The sequence below is a fragment of the Dendronephthya gigantea genome, unplaced genomic scaffold, assembly GCF_004324835.1.
Source record: "Dendronephthya gigantea isolate DGI-Jeju-01 unplaced genomic scaffold, DenGig_1.0 000002F, whole genome shotgun sequence".
Classification (NCBI taxonomy): domain Eukaryota; kingdom Metazoa; phylum Cnidaria; class Anthozoa; order Malacalcyonacea; family Nephtheidae; genus Dendronephthya; species Dendronephthya gigantea.
The window spans coordinates 2,327,438-2,353,545 of NW_021163012.1; the positions used below are offsets into that span (position 1 = coordinate 2,327,438).

The window sequence follows — 26,108 nt, forward strand, 5'->3', positions numbered from 1 at the left end:
ATCGATTAATGCTTTAAAATTTATCACCACAGCGTATGTGTTGGTCCTATCAAATATACAGCTCTGTCTCTGTGTTTTGAATTTCGGTTTGTGGTATTTGCTGACGAATGCTCGTGCTCAGATTCACGTTAAATAATTTAAATTTATTTCATTCAGGTTTACACTAAAATATTCCTACCATTTTCGTTCATTAAAATTTCAAATTTAACTATATAATGATATTGTAGCGTTGTCAAACTTTGACAAGCCGTACGCCAAACTGCGAACTGTATGTATATATTATATAAAGTGGCCCACAGGGCGACCAAGACAAATGTTGTATAAGTTGTATGGCAAAAACCATGCACTCGATTTTGAAGGACTTGTGTTTATCTACTTCCCACTTTTGTACAATTGAAGTTCTAGTCTTACAAGCAGTTCGCCAGTGGTTACTTCATGTAACAGTAGACGTTTTTCCCAGGGGCCCTTTCCGTCCTTGAGCAAGCTCGCCACAGGGACCTCGGTTCGACCGAGAAAATCTGTAAATGAAATAAGATTTTTATTCATGTGTGAACTAAAAGGGAAGACTTCAAGGAAACTTCATGTAGTACAAACCGTTAGGCGAGTACATATCTTGGTCGAACACAGATATACACAGAACGTCTTGTTTGAGATCTCGTAGAGAAAATTGCATCTGGAACAATATTGTTGATATAAGTAATAAAATCGTCTTGTTAATCATGCTAACACGGAGAATATCTCGATTCTGAATTTCCTACCGATGAGTTCCATTTTGGATTAAGAGAGTTCGTGATAACTTTCGTCTTGTGTTCCTGACCTCCAAGACTGACTTCACAATAAGGATCACTCAGGCCTAGAAAGTCAGGCGAAGAGTAATTGAAAAATGATAAAAAACACAAACAATATACAGCCCCATCCAGTGTTACTACAGGAGGAAACCTAAACTAAACTAACTTTATTTACTGGATAGCTCTATCAGTTCTAAACTGTTCTTCCTAGAAGTCCATGCAGTAAGGATCATCTCTAAAATGAAGAGGATTTATACACACCATTAACATCAGTAGCTTTAAGATCAGATCCTTCCATGATTAATACAACCAGTTTGCCAATATTGTCGGCGCGGAAGGACCTCGCTGAAACGATAAATATAACGCACAATCATCCAAAATGCTGGCAATTGCGGATTAAAGATGATATCATCTAAAATGGCAAGTTATGATACTTAAGGCCCTGTTACACGGTGCAATTTTTCTTGCAACTTGCAATGCAATTCTACTTCTAAGAGATGTAAATCAGTGCAGAAGAAAAGTGCATGAAGTGTAATTCTCAAAAGTAGAATTGCATTGCAAGTTGAAGAAAAATCGCACCGTGTAACAGGGCCTTTAGAGAAGAGATTGCAACTTGAACCACATACCTCTATGAGCTTTCTGTCTTTCGTTCCTCTCTGTTTCGATATAATCTTCAGAAGCTTTCTTCAGTTTCCGCACCCACGTTATTCTAAATCAGCGGTTTAAGGTTTAATACGAGCCGCTTTCAAAACAAGCACAAAAAATGCTCAAATTGTTCCCCAACTCTTAGGGAGGTAAGTACGTATTCTAACTACTATAACGGACTATAACTCAGCAGTTTAAACCTCAATATGGACCGCTGAATGAACGATTTAAAAGCGAACGGCTCTTGTTTCTCAAGGGTAGGGTAGGGTAGGGTTGGGTAGGGTAAGTACACGTGTTACTTCATATAGAAGTCAACACGTGCCTCACCGGGACCCCCAGAGGCTTACCTTTCATTCTTAGTCTCAGCTCGCAATAGATAAACCCGATCAATGTGCGACACTTGGAATAAAGTTTCTTCACCTGTAGAAATACAAGACACTACAAAGTTTGTTGGTAACACATAGGAACTACGAACAAATCTGCTATTCAGGAAACTCTACATAGACTAATGTGACAAGGTAGTAATGTAAACATACTGTTTTGGTCAGGGACTTTAACCGTAATCTCATTCAATCGGATTGGCTAAAGAAACAAAGAATTTGAATACATCATTTTCTTTGTAAATTAAACAAAATGGGCTCATTACATCTGATAGGCTTCAAAGAGTCCCCGAAAAATCCTTTTGCAAACCAATTCAATGGAAGTATTCTATAAAAAATCTCAAACTGCCTCGTACATCGAGACAGATATCCTCTCTGAAACTGATCACGAGGACTAACAAACGGTTCTATTCAACCTTCAACTTTCAGTACGCCCAACACTGACGAGTAAAATCATGCGGTGATAGACAAGACACTCTATATATAGTTGGGCGAATCTGCACACGAGACAACGCGCCAACTTATAGGTTAAAATCCAGGGGCCGGTTGTTCGAAAGGCGTTTAGCTTAAACGGTGGATAAGCCAAAATTTAAAAATACTCTCATAGATCTTGTGAATGACTGAACTTGCATCTTATGCGTTTAATTTGTACTGCCATTGAAAATTAAACTTTTTACATCAAAATATTTCAGCTCGGTTGTTCAATAAATCGATAATTTTGTTTTCATTTTGAACTTATCCACCGTTTAAGCTAACGTCTTTCGAACAACCAGCCCCTGTCGTTCACAAACCACATACCGGCTGATACAGGACGTATTGCTTTTCCGAATCTTTACTAATTTTCTTTGCCAAAGAACTGTTTTCGCGGGTAAGAAGTAGAAAGTCGTTACAGAGGAACGCTTGAAGTTCTTTACCACTTTTGTGCTGGAGAAAAACGGAAGGAAGTGGTCATATAAGATTTCTTATTACAAGAAAAAACCCACACTTTACCAGCGTGATTACCTTGTACAGTGTTCCTTCGTAGACGAATTTTCTTTGACCAAGACAATTAGTTTGCGAGTTGAAAATAAGTTTCTAGAAAATGTCATTGAAAAGTTTTCATCCAATTCCTTCATAGATGCAGCTATAAACTTCTACATCTCGCTGATAAACAATTGCTTGATTTGCAAGGGCATACTGATCAATATATACCACCAGCGTTCTCACTTCTAAGGAAATTTCCTTAGAAAAGTTTGACTCTATCGAGGGGAGGGAGGAATATAGTTAATATATTCTTTTCAAATGTTCTTTGTCTCCGGTTATTCAAAACAACCTCCCCCACAGTAAAGAGTATGCATATTTAAATTGTGAGACCACCAAGCAAGGTTATTTGGGCTTCTTGCATGGGTAGCGCAATGTGCCATCTAAATCAATCACAGTATAGTATATATTCGTCTGATGGTCATACCTCGTCTAATCCTTCAGTAGTGATGTGAGTTTGCATAAACTCCAGACGATCTGTGTCTTCTTGTGACCTCACACCTTCGTTTACCTAGAAGAGAATTATGACGTTGATAATCCGTTTTGCGATTTACTCGTTTGAATAATTTCTCAACTAGGATATTCATTGTACTTCAACACAAACCTGTCGACAAAGATCTTCAGCCTTCTCTAAAGCAATTTCTAAATCTCCTCGATCCGAATGCATCTGAGGCGTGTCTTCAAGAATCTAGTAAGACATTACAGAATAAGAATCATCTCTTATTGATCCAGTGTTACTACAGGAGGAAACCTAAACTAAACTAACTTTATTTATTCTGGATAGCTCTATCAGTTCTAAACTGTCCTTCCTAGAGGTCCAGTAAGGATCATCTTTTATTGATCCAGTGTTACTACTGGAGGAAACCTAAACTAAACTAACTTTATTTATACTGGATAGCTCTATCAGTTCTAAACTGTTCTTCTTTGAGGTCCAGTAAAGATCATCTCTTATTGATCCAGTGTTACTACAGGAGGAAACCTAAACTAAACTAAGTTTATACATACCTTTCGTATAAGTAATGGATACTTCGTGACTCTTTGTAAAGGCTTTAAAAGATAACTACTGAGAGGTAGGCCACGAGCACGTGAGTCCTGACAGCATTTCTACAAAAGGAACGCTCAAAAATCATAAAAAATATTACAATAATATATCCTGCCACAAGCAAGGGAGAAGATCAGCTATCGAGTGATTTACACTCGAAAGAGTTTCAGTATTTTCTTTGTCATGGATTTTGAGAAAGCCAGGCTAGGTACCCCGTGAAATTTGTACTTGTCTAAGGAATGAAGAGGGAAATCATACCTTTTCAAAAGCCTTGAACTCTGGTACGGTTTCGATTTTGTTTTGAAGAAGTTTGCAGGCTTTGAGTTGACAGCTGCAGAATCTGATGTACGGAGTTAGCCGAGGAAGCTGAAGGAAGAATAATGTGGTGAATTAAAACATTAGACATATACAGGGTGCCTAACAACTTCTTTACCAATGAAAAAATTGAAGAAGCTGAAAATTCTTGGTATAGTAATTGTGATATAATTACTTGATGATGATGGTTTTATATCCTAGTGCTATACAATTATACATATCTATACAGTCCCAAATGGAAACTATTCCCATGCAGTTCTAGTTCCACTAGTGCCAATTAGTTTTTTTAGATTTTTAGTTCAGTGCAGACATTTCCACACAGTTTCTATATTTTCCCCTTTACAACTGCAGTTAAAACTGTATAAAAGAAGTTCTTTGACAAACCTGTTCACAAAGAACGTCTCCAATGATATAAATTTGACCTTCATTGTTCATTTTCTTTCTTACAAGAAAAGCTCTAAAAATCACAGCAACACACATTTTTAACACAGTGTAAAAAATCCACCCGTAAAATCAATCCTTCATATCAGTGTTTGATATTGTACCCGAGACTTTCCGAAGTGCATAATTCATTTCTACGCCATCTGGCGTATGCACGGAACACTCACTGAGCTATAATATATTTCCTCTATATTATTATAGCTCAGTGGGAATTATATTATAGCTCAGTGGGAACACTCTTGTTTGTACTCAACAAACAAAAAGTGCCGTGGACACATCAAAAGAGCTTGAAGTTACAAAGCTCCTGCACGGTGGCCACTCTTCATGCAGCGCTAAGGAAATGCATGAACACTTCCAAACTATATCCAGAGGTCAGTTGTATAACAGGCTAGAACTTTTAATTGTAGTTAGGGACGAATTTGGCCAATCGGAGTCGTGTATTTCTGAGTTAACTAGGATTTAACTATTGAACTATGTAGTTAAATAGTTTTATACAACTGGCCCCAGCACTTCAAATATCAAAACTTGACTTACTTGAGTAATTTCGTGCTGCAAAAGATCAACTCTCTCCAGTTGACGAAGATCGTGTTTAATTCATTCTCACTAAGAAGATTTGATGTGGCGATTGGATTGTAAAATACCTAGAGCAAAAATAATGCATGTATGGTAGACGAGACCAGATTAGCGAAGTTTACATTCGACTTCCATGCGCTAAAACTTCCGCTAGCTAGCTTTCGTTCACCTCGTGGATAAACAAACTACCAACGGTTTCAAAACTAACACGCAGGAAAATCCTAGTCACCAAAAAGCATCGGTCGAGTCCCTCCTGTGACCCTCGTATTCCAGCCCAGCGGTCTAACAAACTAAGCTACAAACACCAAATTCTGAGCTAAGGCGACGAGATCTTACCTCTAACGTTAGACTCATGTCGTCCACGTATGTTTGTTCACTATTGATAAGTTCATAAATACAGTTCTGAAAAACACGCAACAAATTAGGGTAAATTTCATTTTTGCGGTTTTATTTAAGAATGTAATTTGCGGCTGGCAAATAAATCAGATTTTCCATGCAGTTTGGAAATCAAGCAAATCTCAGCTGTTATTTTTCTGCTGACTCTTCCTTGTAACGCTGTTCGAAAAGACGGTGAAGTTGACGGTGAATAAGACAGTGAAGTTGACGGTAACACGGATTACCTTCCCACCCCTAATTGGGACATCTAATTTTGATAAACAAAACTGTTTAACATCAAAATCTTCGCTGTACCTGTCTATCCCGTTCTACGAGAGTCATGGAGTCCAACAATTTCCGATCCCATGTCCCAGTCCCTAAGAAGCAGATGTTTTATGCCGTTAGAAAAATACACAAGCTTAGTTGACTTAATAATATGAGAGGAAACTACAGTAGACCTGACCACGATCCCAGCAAAATTCAAAGTGTCCTTCCCTACGAATTTTATCTTCTGAAGAAAACCACCCAAACACATCACAAATTCCAGTATACCAACAATTTATGGGAGACTAATTGTCGAAATTTCATGTATAACACGACCTTTGTAGAGGGATGGAATTACAGCACTTCAAATCAAGCCGTAATACAAAACATGACTGTGTACCTTTTGACCTCAATATGGCTTCAACTGCACAATGAACATTTTCTAGAACTTGCGGCCGTTTTTAAGAACTTTAATTTTACTTACTATGGAATTAATTGCTTGCCAGAACGTCGAGGAAAAAGCACGTTCGCGATTATATGAAATAGGGTTAAAAATATCTATTTTATACACACGCATTTGAAGAGGAATTAGTCGAACGATAACACGAGATAACATAACATATATCTATTCATTTGCGTCGACACATATTCCCATCAGTGTTTTGAATAATTGATAACCATCTTAAATGTGACAGTTTTACATCGTCAGTTAGTCTGCCGGGAATATTTGGAGGAAGGTTTTTGATGTGAACTTGTTTCTAAATCAAGTCACCCCCTCGTAATACACTTGATAAACAGCACTCGTCGTTAGTAAAATTTGATAGCCCCGTGCTCAAGAACCTGTCAAAAACAGGCTGAATATTGCTGTCATATAGACAACTTTCGGCTGACTTAAAATAACAGCGAGAGCGCCCTCGAGCAGCGTTTTATTTGAACAGCGGACTACAAAGCATTTGCACGGAAACAGGAGAGATCGTCTAGCACCGCTTATGTCTATTTTTACTTGCAAAGAAGTAATTTAAAAAGATTCATTTTTATATATTTTATCCCGCAGACAAAATCATTTCTCATCTCCTTATTTACGTGTCATAATTATGCACATTATCGTGAATATTTTATTGTTTAAAAAGGATTAGAACTTATTATTCAGGAGATTAAAATAAGAAAGCTGCCGGTCAGGGAAACTATATTTCCGGGAAACATATTTCGCTTATGTTACCTCGACTCTGTACGCTATATAGCGTGGATTGATGTTAGCACACTGAGGCCATATTTAGGTTTAGAGAAGGGAGCATAAAGCACATTAAATTTTACAACTCGCAGTGTCTAGCGCGGTTGGTGGTCAGGTTAGTTAATGTTAATAATTCATATCTTTGCAAGTTATTTAAAAAAGTAGCTAATTTGAATATTTTTCATACTACTTTGATGTACGGTCAGAATGGCTTAGTTTTGTCACCTGAGCTAGGAATAACAGTTAAGTTTACTTTGAATGAGACAATTAAAGCATTGGTTACCCGTTAATTTTGACAAAACTATATCCAAGGATTAATTTTTCTCAAGAGGCAAACGATATATAACTAACAGTGTGTCATCGTGTACATAATGTGTTAACTGATTAGATCAATTGATCTTACTTTAAGGTCAATTAATAATCCCGGTATTTACCGATGCATTAGGCCGACTCTCCTGAGCAGAAATGCTTTGGGTCCAGAACTAAAAGGAAGGTGGATTACGTGTGGCGAGCTCCTACATATAAAAATTTATTCCAATTTTTAGTGATACACTTCACCATTGAAATACATATTCAAAGAGCTGGCGAACGGGGCAAATAATACCCTCTGATTGTTGTGCAATTAGTCTAATTTCTAGTTATACAAGTGTAAAATTCGATGCTTCTGACTCGCTATATACGAACTTCGGTAAAAAGCATGCATCCTTATAGGGCCGTATTCTGATACCATAGACCGCTGAAAATATTTTCGAGCAACAGCACAGCGGGCTCAAAGTTGTACTTTGTTTCATAAGGCTGTGTTTTCACGGGTAAGACCGCCTTGAATATTTTTCTGAGACAGGGTCGCGGACTCAGAATTATTAGTCAAGGAAGAAAACGATTTTTTTTGCTTTGTGAGTGGAAACATTTTACGACTTACTTTTAACACTTAGTTCAGTTATAAACGAAGCCAGTAGCACCCGAATAAAATATACATGAATGTTTCAATCATACTAAAATGACCAGCATCTATTTCGTTTGTCGCAGTTCACAACCCAATATAGTTATGGTTGGCGCGATACATATATTAACTATAGAAAAACTAAAATATTTTTGAAAAGTTTTCTAGTCTGCTCGTAAAAATTGCACGAGGTTGAAATACGCGGACTCCGGGCCCAAAGCATTTCTGGTCACGGCGACATGGTCCTGAACAAAGAAATGGCAAATGGAACTTTTAGTTTTCAAAAGAAGAGTTCGTTCATTCTGTGATAAGAGGAAATTAACAACCGACTCAGGCCCCCTCTTCAAAACGTGCAATCATTTTACGCGAGCCCTTCATGCGATACAGTAGCTTCATAAGCCTACATTGTCTAAAATACGGTAAAACCTCGGAAAAAATCGTGCAGGAGGATGTTGACATGATCCCGCTCAGCCGAGATAAAACAAAATGTGAACTGACTTTGAGGTATTGAAAAGAGTATATAACATGATTCTGGTAGAAGTGTAGTCATCCTAACAATAGCATGTGCTTGTTTGGTTTCATGAAAACTAATTTCAATACCTCGAAATCATCTGACGCTTCGTTGAAGCTCGTCTAAGCGGGATCATGTGAACAGCACCTGGGATAGCGATAATGTACTTCATAGTTACCAGTTTTACTTACACTGCGTTGTCGTCGGCAGATCGGTCAGCGGCTGCACGTAATTATTTGGAAACACGCCAACATGACCATTCAATTCCCCTTGCCACCAGTCCCCTTTACGGTCGAGCACGGTTATAACGCTTCCTTTGTAGAAAGTAAGTTCGTCCGCATTTTGCGCCGTGTATGAAAACATCGCGAGCACTTGATCCAACGTTTCTGAGCGGAGAAAAATACAAAGGACAGACTTTAATACTGAAGTATTTCAAGAGCATTGAGTAAAAAACCACTGATCTGATAATATTGAGCTGGATTGAACAACTATGCCTGAGAGCAACTATACCCGAGAATCGATGACCGAAAATTAATGCCGGAACTTTTGGAGTCAAAACCGAGGAAAATATTATCTTAGGGTCTGTTCACACGATCCAATTTTGTTGGATCCAATTCACTTCTGATGGATGCTTTATAGTCAGTTAACTTGTAATGTGTATATGGGCTAATCAACTAAAGCCAATGCAGTACTGCTCAATCAGTAACATAGTACATTCCATACGCCAGAAGTGAATTGGATCGTAGGAACAGATCTTGACAAGCGTCGCTTTTAATGCATCATGACTTTGATAAAACATTTAAATTGGGGATCTAGAAGTTCGTTAATTTTGGCTTCGTTTTCTCTAGATTTGCTTCATCCAGCGTATAAACAGATCAGTGGGCAGAACACCGCACTATATACAACTATAGTGGAGCAAATGATAAAGCTCAAACACAATGAAAGGCAATTACCTGCGCGTTTATTTGAACTTGGAACGGAATAAATCTAGAAAATACAAGGATGCATTAACTCATGATTTAAGAGATGAAACTTCATCGTTCTAGAAAGTATTAGAGTGGACATTGGCTTACATCATCTTGTGATGTTGCCGATGCAACTGCTGCACCACGCGATGCTGTTCCATCTGCAGCTGTTGAGGTTCCACCACTGCTCAGTAGTTTGACGCAGTTTCCAGGGAACAAGCCTGACTGCCGTTTCTTGCCACGAGCCTGAAAATGATAAAAATGTCTTTACAAAGAGCCCCTGGAGAGGAGCCTATCACGATACCAAGATTCTCTAAACGACCAATCACATTGCCGAATTCGCGTCACGTCAGCAAATTTCTGCGATGAAAAACAGGGTTTCTTACCGAAACCAAAAAGGATGTTGCAAGTTAAGTTACCTGAAGTTGACCTTCCCACCAACCATTCGCATTCTTCGCTTTCACTGCTATATATTGCCCGGGAACTAAAGACAGTTGATCGGGACCCGTCGCTGTGTAGGCTGTCGTCACTGTCGCGATTTCTAATAAATAAGAAGTATAATTGGGCAATATTTACCGCTTCACCCGCTTATCTTCATCTCCCACATTCACTCCTCCATCTTGACGTCCAACGTTAACCCTCCCATCTTCATCTCCCACGTTCACCCTCTCATCTTTATCTCCCACATACACCCCACCCCACTCTACCTTCATTTCTCACCTTCGCCCGCCTCTCATCGTCATCTCCCACATTCACCCTCTCATCTTCATATCTCACATTCACCCTCCCATCTTTATACCCATCACCATACCCTCCTACCTGCACTTTCACATACTCAATTTGCCTTCTTCACTTCCACCTCTACCCCGTCCCTGCATATTCACATCTTCACGATGCCAGTTTCACCCTTCCACCCGCACTTCCTCGTCTTCCACTTCCTCCACCCCACATTCACCCAAGCCTTGGGTAGTCCCGACCTGTACTAACCTGGTCGTTTTGTCGAAGCCGATTTTTGCGCCTATAAAACAAGAGAACATGTCATTGTTTCTGATCGAGAGCGATGCAAAACCAACCCTAGAACACAGACACTGTAACAAAGCAAAGGTGAATGAAGATACTTCACAGGTTTCACATCTCAATTGACAAAAATTTCGAGAACTTTCATTCTTTCTTTGATAATAATAAATATTATTTTTTGGCTACAAATCTTCACCTCACTTTCTTTCATCTTCACATAATTCGCCGGGAATATTCCCGTCTGACCGTTAACCGTGCCTTCCCACCAATCACCTTCTGACTTCGTTATACTGATGACGTCACCTTCCTGGAAACTCAGATCACCCGATTCGCCATTATACGTGTACAACGCTATGCATTCTGGAAGGAGGAATAATAGACGATCATTAAACATTACCACAAGTAAAGACCCGAGTCCCAATTTTTTCAGTCAGAACTGTGGTCCGGCGAATGACGGTGAACTTGGTTGTCAAAATGAGAAATCAGTTAATTTTTAACTCCACCGTCATTGCTTTTTCCTGACAATTGAATAATGAACTCTCTTTTCAATTACCTCCTATTACAGCAGGTTCATTCGCTCGGTTTTCCGTCACCTCCTTGAAGGCAGACGATCCGGGTGAGGGAATCTGAACTGCAGACTTGTCAGCAGGGCCTTCGCTTGAGCTTCCTCTGTTGGAACAAAGCCAGCACGAGAGTTTAATATCTTCACAAAAATCGAAGTAAACTTTTCACCCAGTATACTTACTCTCCCCGACGCTGTCCTCTCACAAGCTTCGCGTACGATTTTGGAAACCAACCGCTCTGAAACGAAAGCATATTACTCAGATTAAAAGAAAGAATTACAGCAGAAAATATTGCGAGACACAAAAGAAACGATAGCCATAGATGTTGTCTTGTTTATAAAACATTCTATCGGCTTTAAAAGGAACTTGTAGTGTGTAGTCTCATTATTCAGAACAAAATACTCCATCAGACCTCATTCGTTAATTTCTTGTAAGGGCAAATTGCAGGAGATCTTGATTTGAAAAATACACCGGATTCTTCAGCCTAAGGAGACATAAAGTGGACTTTTGTATATAGTATCTACAAACCTTCCCATTACATTCCCCTAACCAAGACATATCTTTCTGTTCTTTTAAAGTGATGAGATCATTTTTATTGAAGCTGAGTTCATCATCGCTCTTGCCTCGATGCTGATACAATGCAACAGCTTGTAATCCATCGGGAAACACCGTCAAATTTTGGTTCGTCGGTGTCTAAAAAGAAGCAGAATATGTTCTAAATTGTTCTTCCTAGAGATTCAGTAAGGATCATCTCTTATTGATCCAGTGTTACTAAAGGAGGAAATCTAAACTAAACTAAACTTTATTTATACTGAATAGTTCTATCAGTTCTAAACTGTTCTTCCTAGAGGTCCAGTTAGGATCATCTCGAGGAAACCATCGTGTCAAGAACTTTTAAGTTAATTCCTTGCCTCATTCAAACTTACAATTGCAGGAGTTTGGTTGCTCTCCTTGGTGTCAAGCACGTCTTCTTTAGCTACGACAGGCATGGCAATGGGTAACTCCTTTTGACTGTTCAAGGCTGCAATGATGGAGCTGACTGAGCGTCCAGCACTAGCGGCAGCTGGCTGCTGCGCCGTATTCGTGGCGGCCGGATTAAGTTCAACATAATCTCCTTTACTCGGAGGAAGTTTTTCAGCGTAATTTGCTGGAAACAGTCCTTCCTTTTCTTTGCATGAACCAAATAACCATCCTGGTGGAACTTTAGGTCTATCCGGGAAAACCTTGAATAAAAAAAGAATAGATGCTTGCTGATGCTGTGTAACTATTTAGGAAACCTAAACTAAGCTAACTTTATTTATACTGGATAGCTCTATCAGTTCTAAACTGTTCTTCATAGAGGTCCAGTAAGGATCACCTCTTATTGATCCAGTGTTAATAAAGTACATGATGAGATTGCTATGAACTTACTGTAACTTGGTCTCCTTCATTCAACGTCAGTTCATCAGGATTTCTTGGCGCGAACGGGTAGACAACTTTGTAAAATTCTTTCTTATTCCGGAAGGATTCGGAGGCTGGCGGGGCTGGAGCTGGTTCTTTTTCCTGCAGAAAAATCACCGTACATAGAAGATGAATTGACAGTGTATAGGATTGGTAAACAAGGGAATGATTCGACATGGGAGATGATGTATTATTATTGCAGGTTGGGCAATGATAAATCATGTTTATAATAATGTTAAAGTCATGATATTCTGGTCATGTGAACCCACCTTTTTCTGTTCGTTTCGTATTCTCTGCATTTCCTGAACCTTTTTCCTAACCTCAGCTTCTTTCTCAGCCTTATTGTAAGGTGGTGGTTTCGTTGGTTTCCATGGCTTGGCGAGCAATGTCGCTTGTTCCTGCACGATCTTGTCTTTATTCACCAAGTCTTCTTGTCGTAACTGCACCTGCTTCTTCGCCTCGTTCGCTTCTTGCTGTTTACGTTGGCGCTCTTTTTCAGCGCGTTGTTGTTCCTGTTGTCTTAACCTTGGAAAGAGAAGAGTGCATTTTAGGGATATGAAAGGATAAAGGATACGTTATTGGAGTAACACTGGATAAATAAGAGATGATCCTTACTGGACCTCTAGGAAGAAAAGTTTAGGACTGATAGAGCTATCCAGTATAAATAAAGTTAGTTTAGTTTAGGTTTCCTCCTGTAGTAACACTGGATCAATAAGAGATGATCCTTACTGGACCTCTAGAAAGAACAGTTTAGAACTGATAGAGCTATCCAGTATAAATAAAGTTAGTTTAGTTTAGGTTTCCTCCTGTAGTAACACTGGATCAATAAGAGATGATCCTTACTGGACCTCTAGGAAGAACAGTTTAGAACTGATAGAGCTATCCAGTATAAATAAAGTTAGTTTAGTTTAGGTTTCCTCCAGTAGTAACACTGGATCAATAACAGATGATCCTTACTGGACCTCTAGGAAGAACAGTTTAGAACTGATTGAGCTATCCAGTACAAATAAAGCTAGTTTGGTTTAAGCTTTTTCCTGTAGTAACACTGTAAGAGTAAGAGATGATCCTTACTGGACCTCTAGGAAGAACAGTTTAGAACTGATTGAATGCTCTGATATAATAAATTTTCTTTTATAATGCTTGTTTCATTAAATTTTTGCATAATTCTTACCGTTCTTGTTGTTGCTGTTGTTCTTGCTGTTTCTGTCTTTCCTGCTCAAGCCTTTGTTCCTCTTGTAATTTTCTTCGGTTTTCTTCATCGATACGTTGTTGTTCTTTAACTCTTTGCTGTCGTTCGAGTTCTTGTCGCAGTCTTTGCTGTCTCTCCTCCTCTGCCTTCTGTTCTTGCAGTTTCTGTCGCCGTTCCTGCTCCTGACGTTGCCTTTCTCGCTCCAGATGCATCGCTAAAAAACAAGCATCAACAAGAACATGTTGGTATTGTGATTGTATAGCAATGTATTTCATTCAAGGAGCTGAATGTGCTTGCACTGAGCACTTTCATGCGGCAAATCGTTTTTAAACTGCAATAATGAAGGTGATAATTATTTTCTTTAAATAAAGCCAGGGCAACTACACGCAACTCTAAGAAGAACAGTTTAGAACTGATAGAGCTATCCAGTATAAATAAAGTTAGTTTAGTTTAGGTTTCCTCCTGTAGTAACACTGGATCAATAAGAGATGATCCTCACTGGATCTGTAGGAAGAACAGTTTAGAACTGATAGAGCTATCCAGTATAAATAAAGTTAGTTTAGTTTAGGTTTCCTCCTGCAAGTAAAACTGGATCAATAAGAGATGATCCTTGATGACCCACCTTCCATTTCTCGTTCTTTCTGTCTTCTTTGTTCCTCTTCTTTCTTTCTCTTTTGTTCAGCTTCTCTTTTCAACCTCAGATCTTCCTCGTGTTTTCTCTTCCTTTCCTCCTCTTGCGTCAGTTTCATCGCCTGATATTCATTCTTCTTCACTTCCAACGACTGGCGTAGTGAATTATTCTCGTCCATTTGACCCTGAAGTTCTGCACGAATATGCTACGAAAACAAAACGGCAAAATTGTGAAACCACCCAACACAAATGATACACTTTTCCGAAAAATATCAAATTGCACCAAAAACCTTCCTACTACAACTAGATTTTTTGTTTTATTTACAGCACGGTCAGCATTACCATTACCGCTATCCTTGAGGAGACATCAACCAATCAGATACGATGTGTCTCTCAGATTAACCAATCATATACGATGTGTCTATCAGATTAACCAATCATATACGATGTGTCTCTCAGATTAACCAATCATGAGCACCACAACAGGTCAACATAAAGTCAGCCAGCAGTGGTGGAAGACTAGAAGTCGAATCTGAACCTCACTAGAGTTGCCGGAGTTCTTAGTGCTTTCAAAGTCTACTATACGACCTTCAACTAAATCTTTAGTAATCAGGGGAATATTATGTTTGTATATGTGTTTTTGCATGTCCCACAACAAAGGAATGTACAGTATGTCTATTTATTTTTCATCCTACCTTCAATTGATCGTTCAACTGAATCATCATTTTTCGTTTCGTCTCAAGTTCGCTGATGAGATTATTTTTATTCGACACCTGCCTACGAATACCACAAGTCGTGTCTTCAATACTCGAGAGTGCGTTACCATACGCTTCGTCTGCGAGGGAAAAACATTAGAGTGAGTTCAGCGGCAGAGTCCAACCTCATAAATGGAAAAAACTGAGAGGTTTCATTCACGACACTCACCCATTATGCTAGATTCTCGTTTGTTTACCTCCCTTTGCAGTCTGTCTTGCTCACTGCTGAGACCAGGTAACTGTTGTTTACAAAGCTAGACATAAACAAACAGATGAGTTAGGATTTTGTTGTGACTGGTTATAGCACTTTTGTAAACAAAACAAGTGCTCTAGGAAAAAGCGCAAGATGATATCGAAACAAAAATGAACAGAGACCGGTTGTTCTTGACATGCTGTGAAGGGTAATAACGATATATAAAGAGACAGTCTACTTCATGAATACGAATGTTTAATCCAGGTTATACTAAGTAGCTAACTACGGGCAATTTTAGCGGCTTTAAATCCAGGTTATCCAGGTTTCGTGCAACCGGCCGCAGGGCATTTATCAACGTCAGCACTAGCACATTTCTCACTTTTCTTTTATTCTCGAGGTCAGCAATCTCGGCGATTTTTCTCTCCCTGGCTTTTATCAAAGCATCTGTAGCGGCAATACAATCCGAGTAGAAGTTCTTTTTCTTTGCCAAGTCTTCGCGTAGCGACTCCATCTTTTTCTCCTAAGAAAACATTGGCGAGACACTGGTTAAAGACTATTGCATCTGGCTCATTGGGCAAGCAAATACGACTCACCAAGTTCTCCCTCTCCAAGACCATCTTATCTTTCCTAACTTGCAATCCTGTCACGATATCTTTCTCTAAACTTTTATGATTCAACAACTCCTCTTTCTTTCTTTTCTCCCATTCCAACTGCCGCTGTCGTTCAGCCTCGATTTGGGCTTGCTGAAATGAATTCAAGAGAAAATATTCTCAATACAAACCCCAGCTTGCACTTGCAATTTTGCCTGCGATGTTCGGCTTTTGACAGATGCAAATAAGCGAATAGTTAAGAATGCTTTTATGTAATGCATGTCCTTGCCCGAACCACAATAACTCATGTACTCGTTCACATCCTTCAGAAGAAAAAATAACACATATAATCGCAGCAAAAATTCGTGTAAAATCAAGAGCCATACCAAACGTTGTTGAATCATTTTCTTTCTCAATGCTTCTTGTTCTCGCTCCATCTCTTCCTGTTGTTGACGTTGTTTCTCGATCTCAGCTTGTCTTTTCTGTTCTGCCTCGATTCTAAAGAATTTGGGACACAACAAACGAAGCGTTAAACAAGATATTTTGCTCTACCGCATTCTGTGTCTGACAATAGTAAGTTAGCTACTTTACTGAGATCAAACGCGAGAGATGCACTTGTGTTTCTTACTTGGCTCGTTGCCTTCTTTCTTCTTCCAACCTTTCCTTGCGTTCCTGTTCTTCTTTCTGTTTCTTTCTTTGTTCCTCCATTTCCTGACGCCTCCTCTCCAGTTCCAGTCTTCCTCGTTCGAAGTTTTGCTTGCGCTTATCTTCAAATGTCTCTGCAAAATTGAATGGGAAAATGTTATTCTTACGCTAGGCTGAGGTGTATTCTACAACTGCAAAGCAATTGCTACTAAATACACAATGACCCCAACACAACTTGATTCAGCAAAAACTAATACAATTCTTAAGCCTCTCCGATTATTTTTACAAAGTACAAAACAATAGTAACTCTGAAAATCAATAGCATTTTAGTTCGTTTAATCAAATGTCTGTAAAACTGCATATACGATGCCAGTATTTTTACCTGATCTGAGAAAAGCCAGTTCATCATTACCACTGGATGTACTGACAGACCTCTGCCTTGCTATCTGTCCTCCCTGCATGCCTTCGATGCTCTCAGACTCCATACTCTCTGACATAGTTTTCTTGAAATGCTGAGGTAGTAAACTTGTGGGCAGCACTGAAGGCAGAAGTTTGCCACTTTTTGCTGACTCTACAAGATGCATTCCTATTGCAAACTCTTCCATGCTCAATTGTCCATCTTTGTCAACATCACTTAAATCCCTGGAAAATGAAACACGCTCAATGTAAAGATGAAATCAAGCACTCTCAATGGCTGCAAACCCTTTAAAGCTGGAACATGCTTTTCTTTGGATCAATTTTGTAATATTACATATATAAACTCACCAAATCTGGGCCAGAATTTGAGGAGGTAAATGCGACTGCAGGAATATCTTCCTGGCTTGTTCCCCTAAATATAAAATACCACAAAATGATCTCATCTGCTCAGAAATGACTTGTTATGTGAGGACAAGTTATACAATTATTAAATTCTTTCTTGATATACGAGCAACCAAAAGTCCAACTGGAAGTCCATTATTTCTTGTATATTCTGGTTTGCTCAAATTTATAAAAAAAGCCACTTTTACCTACTGTAAGGCTACTATTTACTTTGTAAAACGCTTGTGATTTACCTGTTAAAAACCCTGTCTTGTCATAGTCGTTGGCTTTGAACAATTGATTGAATTTCAGCCTCGAGTTTGCAGGAATTGCTGTTATCGATGAATCCGAAGATGGTCCAGCTTGTGGAGCCATACTTGTGAATGATCCTGTCCTTGCTGCTGGATGTTGCCGTAATGGCTGCCCTATGCCCGACATTGTTGAAGCAGGCATTCCCATTGGTGATGTGCCTGGGTTGATCAGTGAATTTGACGTTGACATTGGAATGGACGAGATGTTGAGACCATTGGAGGTTGGCATCCCAAAACTTGGCGTAAAGTTATGTGATGATGAGGTGGGAAGTCTTGATGTAGGTGGGGCAGCTGAGGTTTGCATTTGGCTGTTAACTGGGAGTAGCGGCATGGGCAAACTCGAGGCTAGCCCAACCGACCACCCAGTTGCTGGTTGTGCTTGCTGTGGGCCAGTGGTCAATGTCGATGACCAACCGCTGCCCTGATTGGCTGTTTGGGAATTGTAACCATTTTCAACAGGATTAAGGAGTGAGGCTCCAACAGTCCCACGGGAAGAGGTTTTGAGGCTGAGGGGAAGAGATGTTGGAAGGTTGATGCCCTTTAGTTTGCACTGGATCAAGTGCATTGCAATCGAGAACTCCTGCTGGGTCATCTGACCATCCTTGTCTAAATCTGACAGATTCCTTACAAGCGAAACATACAAAAAATTCAGACTGTTTTGGTTGATGTTCAGATCAAAAGTCTATATAAAAACTCATGATATCAAATGTCCACATATCTGACCGTCACTTACCATATCTGACCCAATGTTGCTGGTGGTAAGTTTGAAGATAAGAAGAATTTCTTTGCTTGTTCACCTTTAGGAAAATGGTTGATGAAACATTTTTAGTTCACTTTTTCAAAGATTAAACCTCCTTAGTTTTGCAAAGCCAACCAGAATCTGTGTTTTTTATGTCTTGCGTTTGACGTTATTGTGCGAACGGTTTATTGAAATGCAAATCTAGGATGAAATGTCTACCTGTTATCCGTCCATTTTTTGGTTTCAAAGACAAGAAGGTTGACTCATGCTTTTGCCTCTCATCTGCTGTTACAACCCACGTATTTCCTGTGTGTAAATCAAGCAAAATATTAGAACACTGGCATTCCATGTATAGTAGCAAGTGTGAAATTGAGCATAAATTTCAAGTGTTATCCAAATTTAGTATCTTGAGACACCCTCTCTATGAGTATAACAGTTTTATTTATTTGTTAAGATTTCTGATTTTGTGTCAGACTTTCATTGAATATGCCAGAAAACGTTCCATGCTTGTACAAACAAAGATTAGTTAAGGATTAACAGGCCTACACAATTCTATGGAAAATGAATAGTTATCCCATGTTTTTTTTCTCTGCAGAGAACTATGCACTTATTAGAAAAGTTTTGCATCTCTTTGCAATTAATATTTATGTCTAATATTTGCTAATTAGCACATAAGTGTAGCAAAATAAACTCCATATATTAGGTAAACTAGAAATGTAATATTTTCTATTGTTACACAAAAAAAATACGCCCTTACACAATCATTTTCAATTAATATGGGGTTTTATCTTCTGAACTCAAGTTAATAATATTCATTTAGAAGCATGGCAAACCAATATCATATCAGATATTCAGACAGTAGACAATATTTCAAAAAATAGCAGTTCGAAAATGTAAAGAAAGCATTTGTTTACACTACAGACTATAAATCACCTTTAACCTTATAATCTAGGATTATAAAGTGACTGAAATAGGTTTCACCAGAATTTGAAAATTGTCTTGGAAAAAATTTCCTTCTCTGAAGGAGAAACAACAAAAAGGGTGGTAATTTATTCCATTATGTTAAAATTGCATCTCACAAGTTGTTTCTATTGTAACCATTCATTTCTGATAAAATGAAACATTGTACACCTGCTATCTTTTTCATAACTTTGGATTGCCCTAGACCGATGTTGGAAGAGAAGCAGCACACCCCAAGAGTGTATTAAAGAAGCAGTTGTGAAAATAAATTGGTTTTACTACAAGGAAAATACTTAGATAAAATCACATTAGAGCTGGCAATGTTTTTGGAAATCGTGAATTAAGTAATTTCATCAGTAAAACTTGGAGTTAATCATACCACAAAATCAAAATCAATAAAATCATCAAGATATACTCGTTTTGAAGATAACTAAGCAACTATCACTCGGCAATCAGCAACGATTATCAATTGTTACAAAACAGGAAAAAATTCCAAGATCGTTGGAAGCAAATAATTTCAATTCCTCAGTCATCCAGCAATGAAATATTTGCTTTATAACGAATATATTAATACCTGACATATTTAATAGTCATGCTAAACTTGGCACGCTGTGGACATCTGCTTCCTGAGTCACCGTTCCATTCACAATCCGAGGAAGAACACCATTTGGACCACAAAATTGCAAGGCCACTATGAGGTTTATAAATCGTGCAGCCAACACCTTTTCCACGCAAAGAATTCGGCGAAAAAGGGCTTTGAGGGACTCTTCTTTATCTATTTGCGACTGTAATGTTCCTAATATGACTGTAAACTGTCGAAAAAATTGAAATATTGTAATTATTTAGACCACTAATTTCATCAAATTCGGTATTTTGAAAGCATTCCACTGTTGACAGCTTTGAGCATGCGCGATTGCAGGCAACAGGATGTATACATAATTGATCACAAGGAAACAAATTTGAGTAGTTATGGATAAATTGCACCCTTAAATCCCATGGAAACCTGACTAGGACATGCTTTGTCTCTATATGTCCCGTACATTATGCGGCAATATCAAAGAGACGAATATGTAGTATAATCTTGTGAAGGAAATCTACAAATATTGTGTGAAATATGCCACGTTACGAGTTGTCTTTAATAACAAGAGCATTAAGTAATGTAAGTATGTTATTTGATTATATTAAAACTAACTTCACTGCAATAGAAATTAACAGGCGTAAACAAACCTTTGGAACTATTGTCTTACCCCCCTGGAAATGATAGAGCTTTTAGAAAACCATCACTCTTGCAGGAGGGGCTGGCTAATATATTGAGAAGAGTTGCCACCCTTGTTATGGAACAGGGCGGGGTTGTCCGTAAAATGGAAAATTTGGGCGAACAGGAGTTACCGTATAGGATGAGAGCTCATAATGAGTGGCACACTCAGGGGAGGTGAGTTTCAAAGCCTCATCATCGACTGATGTATACAGTACTGTAACCTCCCCAATGATTTAGTCCTACTATACTAATATATTGGTTTCAATGACTACAGGAACAATCAATTTCTAGAGAACTGAATAATTATAAAGACCAATCAAAATTTATATAGCGGGACTAAATTGTCAGACTGGCTACAGCCCTAGATATCGATCAGTGTCTAAGAAGAGCCAGGTGCAACCTTCCAAGTTCCAAAGCATCCTTGTAGGCATCTTCCAATGAATTGAGAAAGGCATGATTTACAAAATCTTCCCTTTCAAATATATCCCCATCAAAAAAGGATTTAGACCTTTTTTGTAATGACCTCGAATGTCGGATGCAAGTGTCACACAAAGTTTGATTGGCTTTGCAATAGTAATGAGCCAATCAAATTTAGTTTGACTTTCCATGTTTGACTTTCTTTTCTTGCCTCATGCCATGCTGACAAAATATATTTGAATCAATGAAAACATAATATGAAAAACACAACCATGCAATGGTTCCTTGCCATGGGCTCAGATCAAAAAGGAAAAAAGTTATATTCATAGTTATGTTCTGATGGTATAGGTGCCTTTATCTGAACAAAATCCCTAACTTACATCTCTTTATTTTTACCCAAATTTGCGGTAAAAATCACAAAATGAAAACGTGCCTTAATAAATTTGTTTTGCAGATATTTTCTATTTGACATGGACATTGGACCAACACAACTTCCATCATTTCAAAAGGAACTTAAATTAGATACTGATTTGATTCGTCCGAGACTTGTAAAACTTAGACCAAAGAAGAACGTTGATGACGTTCTTCACTGTTGGACAAGTTATGAAAAACACAATAGTTGATATAGTTATGATATAGATAGTCAAACATGCGAGGAAGAATTGAGGAAATAAAAAAATTAACATTTATCACATCTTTCATTACATATCTTTCTCCAGATTCTCATTGAGATGTACATTTTGCCTTTGTAAATTGCCTTTGTAAATTGCCTAACGCAATTGGGGAATATTAACACCAATTGTACCTGTATTAGGTATTGTGTAATTATCAAGTAAATTACACCAAGGTAGACAAAATAGCCCAGTCACTCAAGTTAGTTTAACCAAGATTAGAGGCACTAATTTGCATATTTAGAGAATTCAATCAGTCCAAAGAGGATGTATTTAGTAAATATTAACATCAAATATTGATTAAATCGTAAACCGCTTTTCTTTCTCAATAACGATAGCGAATTTTTAATGAACATGCTTTAGAGTAAATAGTAAAAATATTGCACCAAAATCCGTATTTTTAGTTCTTCGATGCGAAAATGCAAATTGAAGAAAAAATAACAAAGCGCGAACAAAATGCCCACCTGTTGGAAAGAGCAGTTTTAATTGAAAAATACGTTGAGAGATTTTCACTTTTCATCGTTGACTCATGATAGTACTAAAGCTTCCATCAAAATATATTCTCCCAACAATCATCTTCAAAAGTTTGATCGAGAGATATTCTCCCAACTATCTCCACCAATCACGAGTAAGAATAGGATTGATTGACAGGGGACGTAGACATAAGATTTGCACCATTCATTTTGGGGCATTTTGGAAGATGGCCTCTTTCAACAAGGAACTCCGTCCCTAAAAAAATTGGAAAAAGAAATAGGAACACGACGTCTCATCATCCCAGAAACGACTTCAACTGCGAAAGGCAAGTACCAGTATTTGTTTCTTGCGTTTTCTCGTAGGTTTTCAAGACAAAAAAGCGGACTGAAATTGGCCGAAGAAGTTTCCGTCGCTTTAAGGCTTTACTTTTTCTTCTTTTCCGTTTCAATTTTTTTCCAATCGGAAAAAGAAAGACCCGAAGAGGATTTTAAAGAATTTTTTGAGCATTTTTAGTCGAATTTCGAGGCGGCATGTCGAAGATTTCCGAGCGTGTTTACTCGAGCGGTTGACTTCTTTCAAAATAAGGATATTTCTCCGCTTTTAATCCGAGACCTAATGACTCTAAGCAAGAAAGAAACTCGAAAGCAAACTCACAACGATATTTGAGTTGTTTTTCCAGCAAAATTTCGATAAAATTCGAGCGGGTTCATTTCGAAATACTTTCCACGCGCGCGTCAATTTGTGCTGCTTTCATGTTCGGGCCAAAATGCCTTAAAGTTTTTCCTGCTTTTCATAACTAAAGACAATAATTTTTTGTTGAATATTTAAAAAAGATTCGCACTTTTTCGCTTATGAGATAAGTTATATCTAAGTAAGAATACTTCTTATAAATTTGCAACAGTAAAACCATATTTAGAACTAAATTAGATCAACAATTTACGTGTTTAGTAGTAACAATTGATGTCATTGATATACTTAAAGCAAATTTAATTTTGCCACTTGTTACATGCATTGTTTGTCTTGCTAATTGGTAGGAAGTATTTTGAAGGTATTTTGGAAAATTAATCAGGTTGCAATGTTTTATGTCATGGCTGTCAGTTATAAAGACAGCAATTTGCGCTATTGCTATAAGCTTTAGCAGAAAAAACTCAGTATGTTACTAATATTCTATTGGTGTAGTCTATAACAACAGCAATTGATACTTAATTGTTATAAGATTTTGCAAAAAAAAACTTAATCTTCTTCACTGTTGTTTCTATATGGGCAACAAAATTGCTATATCTATATGCAAGATATTGGCTTTTTTGCTGCTAGCTTCTCTCAAACAATAGTTTCTAGGATACACTGGATATAATTTCTTTGTGAATATGGTATCTTCACACTGGTAGCAAATATATGTTCAAAGCAATATCCTCCTTTCCAAAATATATGCTCGAGTCCTCAGTGGGAAATGAACCAATTAATGTGGAATGAATGGATAAATAAAAGATCAGGGTATTTTATGGACATTTTACCTAAAAGGTCAGGGTAAACTGGTTAAAAGATCAGGGTTGGTATTCATCTTAATAGATCATGCGAGGGTACAGGTAGCAGCGATATGTCAATTGGAGACTGTAAGTTTTTCTTTACATAATAGTTCTGTTATTCTATTTTGTTGACCAATGCATGCACAACTTGGTGGTTAAGTGTATTTAATAAGGTATGGCAATAATATTTGACAAAGTTTTGTTGAGATTTTCAGCCAGGAAAGGTACTAATGGTACCATAAAGAACATTCAGCCAGATTATGTGCATGGTAATTAATGTAAATACCATAAAAAATCTGATAGGTTAAAAACTTACCAATTGGTTTGGGTGTAAAATGTGCATGAGCTGAATTGAACAATTCGGTTATATATTTTCTGCAATGTCCTATGGAAAAACAAATAAAAAGTATAGTTAGAACATTGTGCCTACACAGTAGATGAAAAATTGCATGAAAATATATAGTGAGCATTGCTAAATACCCTAAACCTTAAAGTTGGTATTGAATACCAAAGCGGTATTGAATACCTATAAAACTTTGTAAAGTAGCATGAATGACTTAAAAAAAATGGCAAATTCACAAATATGACAGAATTGATATATAATGTTTAACACTCTAAATATGGTGTTTTTCCTGCAAATGCAATGAGATTTGTTTTGCCAAATATTGTGTAAATATGGAGGGTTTTTTAATACATTGGAATTTTTTATTGTTCCTGGTGTTCCTGAAAATGTGCTCTGGGATATCCAAATCATTGTAACATAGTCTATTTTAAATTGCCTAGCTCTTTCCCTATAATTTATTAATACAGAAACTAGATTACAGCATACATCTTTTTAGATTAGATTTTAGACATAGTAGAGCAACAAATTACATGCTCCAGAAATATATCTAGCAAATATTAGACTTAGTGGATGGTACATAAGCACTCATTTTCAAACAGTATTGTGTCAATATGATGGCAAAGAATTTGATTCAGAAACAGGTATATTAGACAGATAATATCATGATCAGCTCGGGTTCTATTGTTTAGAGCGGGCCTTTAACTCCTAATTCGCCCGCTCTAGCGGGCGATTTATAATTCGCCCGCTTCTGTAAGCATGAGCAAGCATGCAAGAAATGAGATGCACACATATGAATTTTTAACAATACATAAAACCAATTATACGCTATGTCAACCTCGCTGATCATGATATTACAAACTAATACCATGACATGAGGGAAATTAGTGATTAAATGCCCCCTCAGGCTCGGGAGGTTTGTGTAATTCATTTGAATTACACAAACCTCCCTCGCTTTCGGGGCATTTAATCACTAATTTCCCTCATGTCATGATATTACTTATAATAAATATATCAAATCAGGATAGTGTGCAGAAGGAACCAAGAATTAAAACAAAGAAAAGAATAATGACACTGGAATTAGAGCCATGCACTACCTGTGTAATTAAGCCTCCCATTAAAGATGAACAGCAGCCTTGAACACAATGAGGTTTCAATTAAAGATTGTTAGCAACTTTTCGAATTATTACCAGGGAAACGTCATAGAGACAAGTTCACTTTAATTCCATTATGGATATGAGATCATTGTGCAGTATGCCAAACATAACACTTGATATGAATAAAAACATGTATTAATGCATTACCAGGTTAGTGAACAATTTACAAGGGCAGTGGACATTGCATTCTTCTAATTTTTCTAAGGTCTCTGCATGAGGCTTCCAATTATTCAGCGAGCAAACTTTGTGTGTGCAAAGAAGTGGCACAAAAATTATTTTTACATACATTGTTTGTCTTGCTGGGTGGTTGGAAGACATTTGTAGTTATTTTGGAAATTTAATCAGGTTGCAATGTTTTTTTTTTCATAGCTGTCAGTTTATAAGGACAGCAATTGGTGCTTTAAATTTTAGCAGAAAAACTAAGTATCAATATTTTCCATGGCTGTCAGTCTATAAGGCAGCAATAACATGCTATAGGCTTTAGCAGGAAAAAAACTGGGTCTCTTCCATTGCAGTCAGTCTGTATGGACAACTGTGTCATTACCATAAGCCTTAAATAGCAGAAAAAACTCAGTATGTGACTTTACATTGCAGTCATCTTATACCATAACATAAAATATGCACTGAATCTATCTACTGAAAAAGTTAAAAAGTTTTTTGTTACCTGGTTTGTTGCTAGAATGCTTTCATTTCCTTCAACCAGTCTGCACAAAGTAAAAGCGAAAGATTATATTCGTATATTTGTCGAGGAAATCTCAAATCTGTCTTTCTCAATTCTTTCAGCCATTTTGGCACAAAAAAATAACTCTCCCCCCTTCCCTCCTGCATGCATTGACCAATTTCTATAATTTAGAATGGGGAAGAACACATTATCTTTCGAGTTCCGGTGGTTCCGGGGGGAATATTTAATTGGACTTATAGTAAGATGGTGTAAAGGATTTGGAG

General features: G+C 37.7%; 2 protein-coding genes across 4 annotated transcripts; one reads left to right on the plus strand and one right to left on the minus strand.

Moving 5' to 3' along the window:
* LOC114532129 (intersectin-1-like) lies at window positions 1-25,960 on the minus strand. 3 transcript variants are annotated; one of them, XM_028553715.1, is made up of 47 exons: window positions 25,828-25,960; window positions 25,104-25,141; window positions 23,983-24,051; window positions 22,131-22,395; window positions 19,895-20,132; window positions 18,580-18,666; window positions 18,355-18,418; window positions 17,565-18,244; window positions 17,278-17,341; window positions 16,895-17,154; window positions 16,496-16,646; window positions 16,254-16,365; window positions 15,871-16,020; window positions 15,657-15,797; window positions 15,254-15,338; window positions 15,025-15,164; window positions 14,322-14,535; window positions 13,682-13,913; window positions 12,780-13,035; window positions 12,481-12,612; window positions 11,997-12,293; window positions 11,599-11,763; window positions 11,253-11,308; window positions 11,061-11,176; window positions 10,704-10,867; window positions 10,478-10,508; window positions 9,910-10,031; window positions 9,599-9,736; window positions 9,479-9,512; window positions 8,717-8,911; window positions 5,895-5,956; window positions 5,541-5,606; window positions 5,166-5,272; window positions 4,575-4,647; window positions 4,134-4,241; window positions 3,839-3,937; window positions 3,438-3,521; window positions 3,261-3,344; window positions 2,816-2,887; window positions 2,612-2,737; window positions 1,970-2,015; window positions 1,781-1,871; window positions 1,415-1,497; window positions 1,050-1,133; window positions 759-853; window positions 595-673; window positions 1-518 (listed from the first exon to the last, which is right to left on the minus strand). In XM_028553715.1, exons 5-47 carry the CDS (start codon window positions 19,899-19,901, stop codon window positions 373-375), a joined length of 5,598 nt encoding a protein of 1,865 aa, XP_028409516.1. In that variant the 5' UTR covers window positions 19,902-20,132; window positions 22,131-22,395; window positions 23,983-24,051; window positions 25,104-25,141; window positions 25,828-25,960; the 3' UTR covers window positions 1-372. The 3 variants fall into 3 exon arrangements, with proteins under 3 accessions (XP_028409516.1, XP_028409510.1, XP_028409524.1); XM_028553709.1 differs by having other exon boundaries at window positions 25,104-25,275; XM_028553723.1 differs by having other exon boundaries at window positions 2-518; window positions 1,781-1,853; window positions 25,104-25,275.
* LOC114532153 (28S ribosomal protein S6, mitochondrial-like) lies at window positions 20,122-21,995 on the plus strand. The gene is made up of 3 exons (XM_028553734.1): window positions 20,122-20,479; window positions 20,613-20,752; window positions 21,450-21,995. Exons 1-3 carry the CDS (start codon window positions 20,435-20,437, stop codon window positions 21,616-21,618), a joined length of 354 nt encoding a protein of 117 aa, XP_028409535.1. The 5' UTR covers window positions 20,122-20,434; the 3' UTR covers window positions 21,619-21,995.
* Window positions 25,961-26,108: the final 148 nt, after the last annotated feature.

Excerpts from the sequence above, each read along its gene's own strand:
- LOC114532129 (XM_028553715.1), bottom strand. Across the intron at positions 13,914-14,321 it reads GAAAGAACGAGAAATGGAAG|CGATGCATCTGGAGCGAGAA; the intron begins GTGGGTCATCAA and ends CTTGTTTTTTAG. Across the intron at positions 1,498-1,780 it reads GCTGAGACTAAGAATGAAAG|AATAACGTGGGTGCGGAAAC; the intron begins GTAAGCCTCTGG and ends CCGCTGATTTAG.
- LOC114532153 (XM_028553734.1), top strand. The coding sequence starts at position 20,435 with ATGCCACGTTACGAGTTGTCTTTAATAACAAGAGCATTAAGTAAT. Across the intron at positions 20,480-20,612 it reads TAACAAGAGCATTAAGTAAT|GAGGGGCTGGCTAATATATT; the intron begins GTAAGTATGTTA and ends TCACTCTTGCAG. Across the intron at positions 20,753-21,449 it reads GAGTGGCACACTCAGGGGAG|ATATTTTCTATTTGACATGG; the intron begins GTGAGTTTCAAA and ends TTTGTTTTGCAG.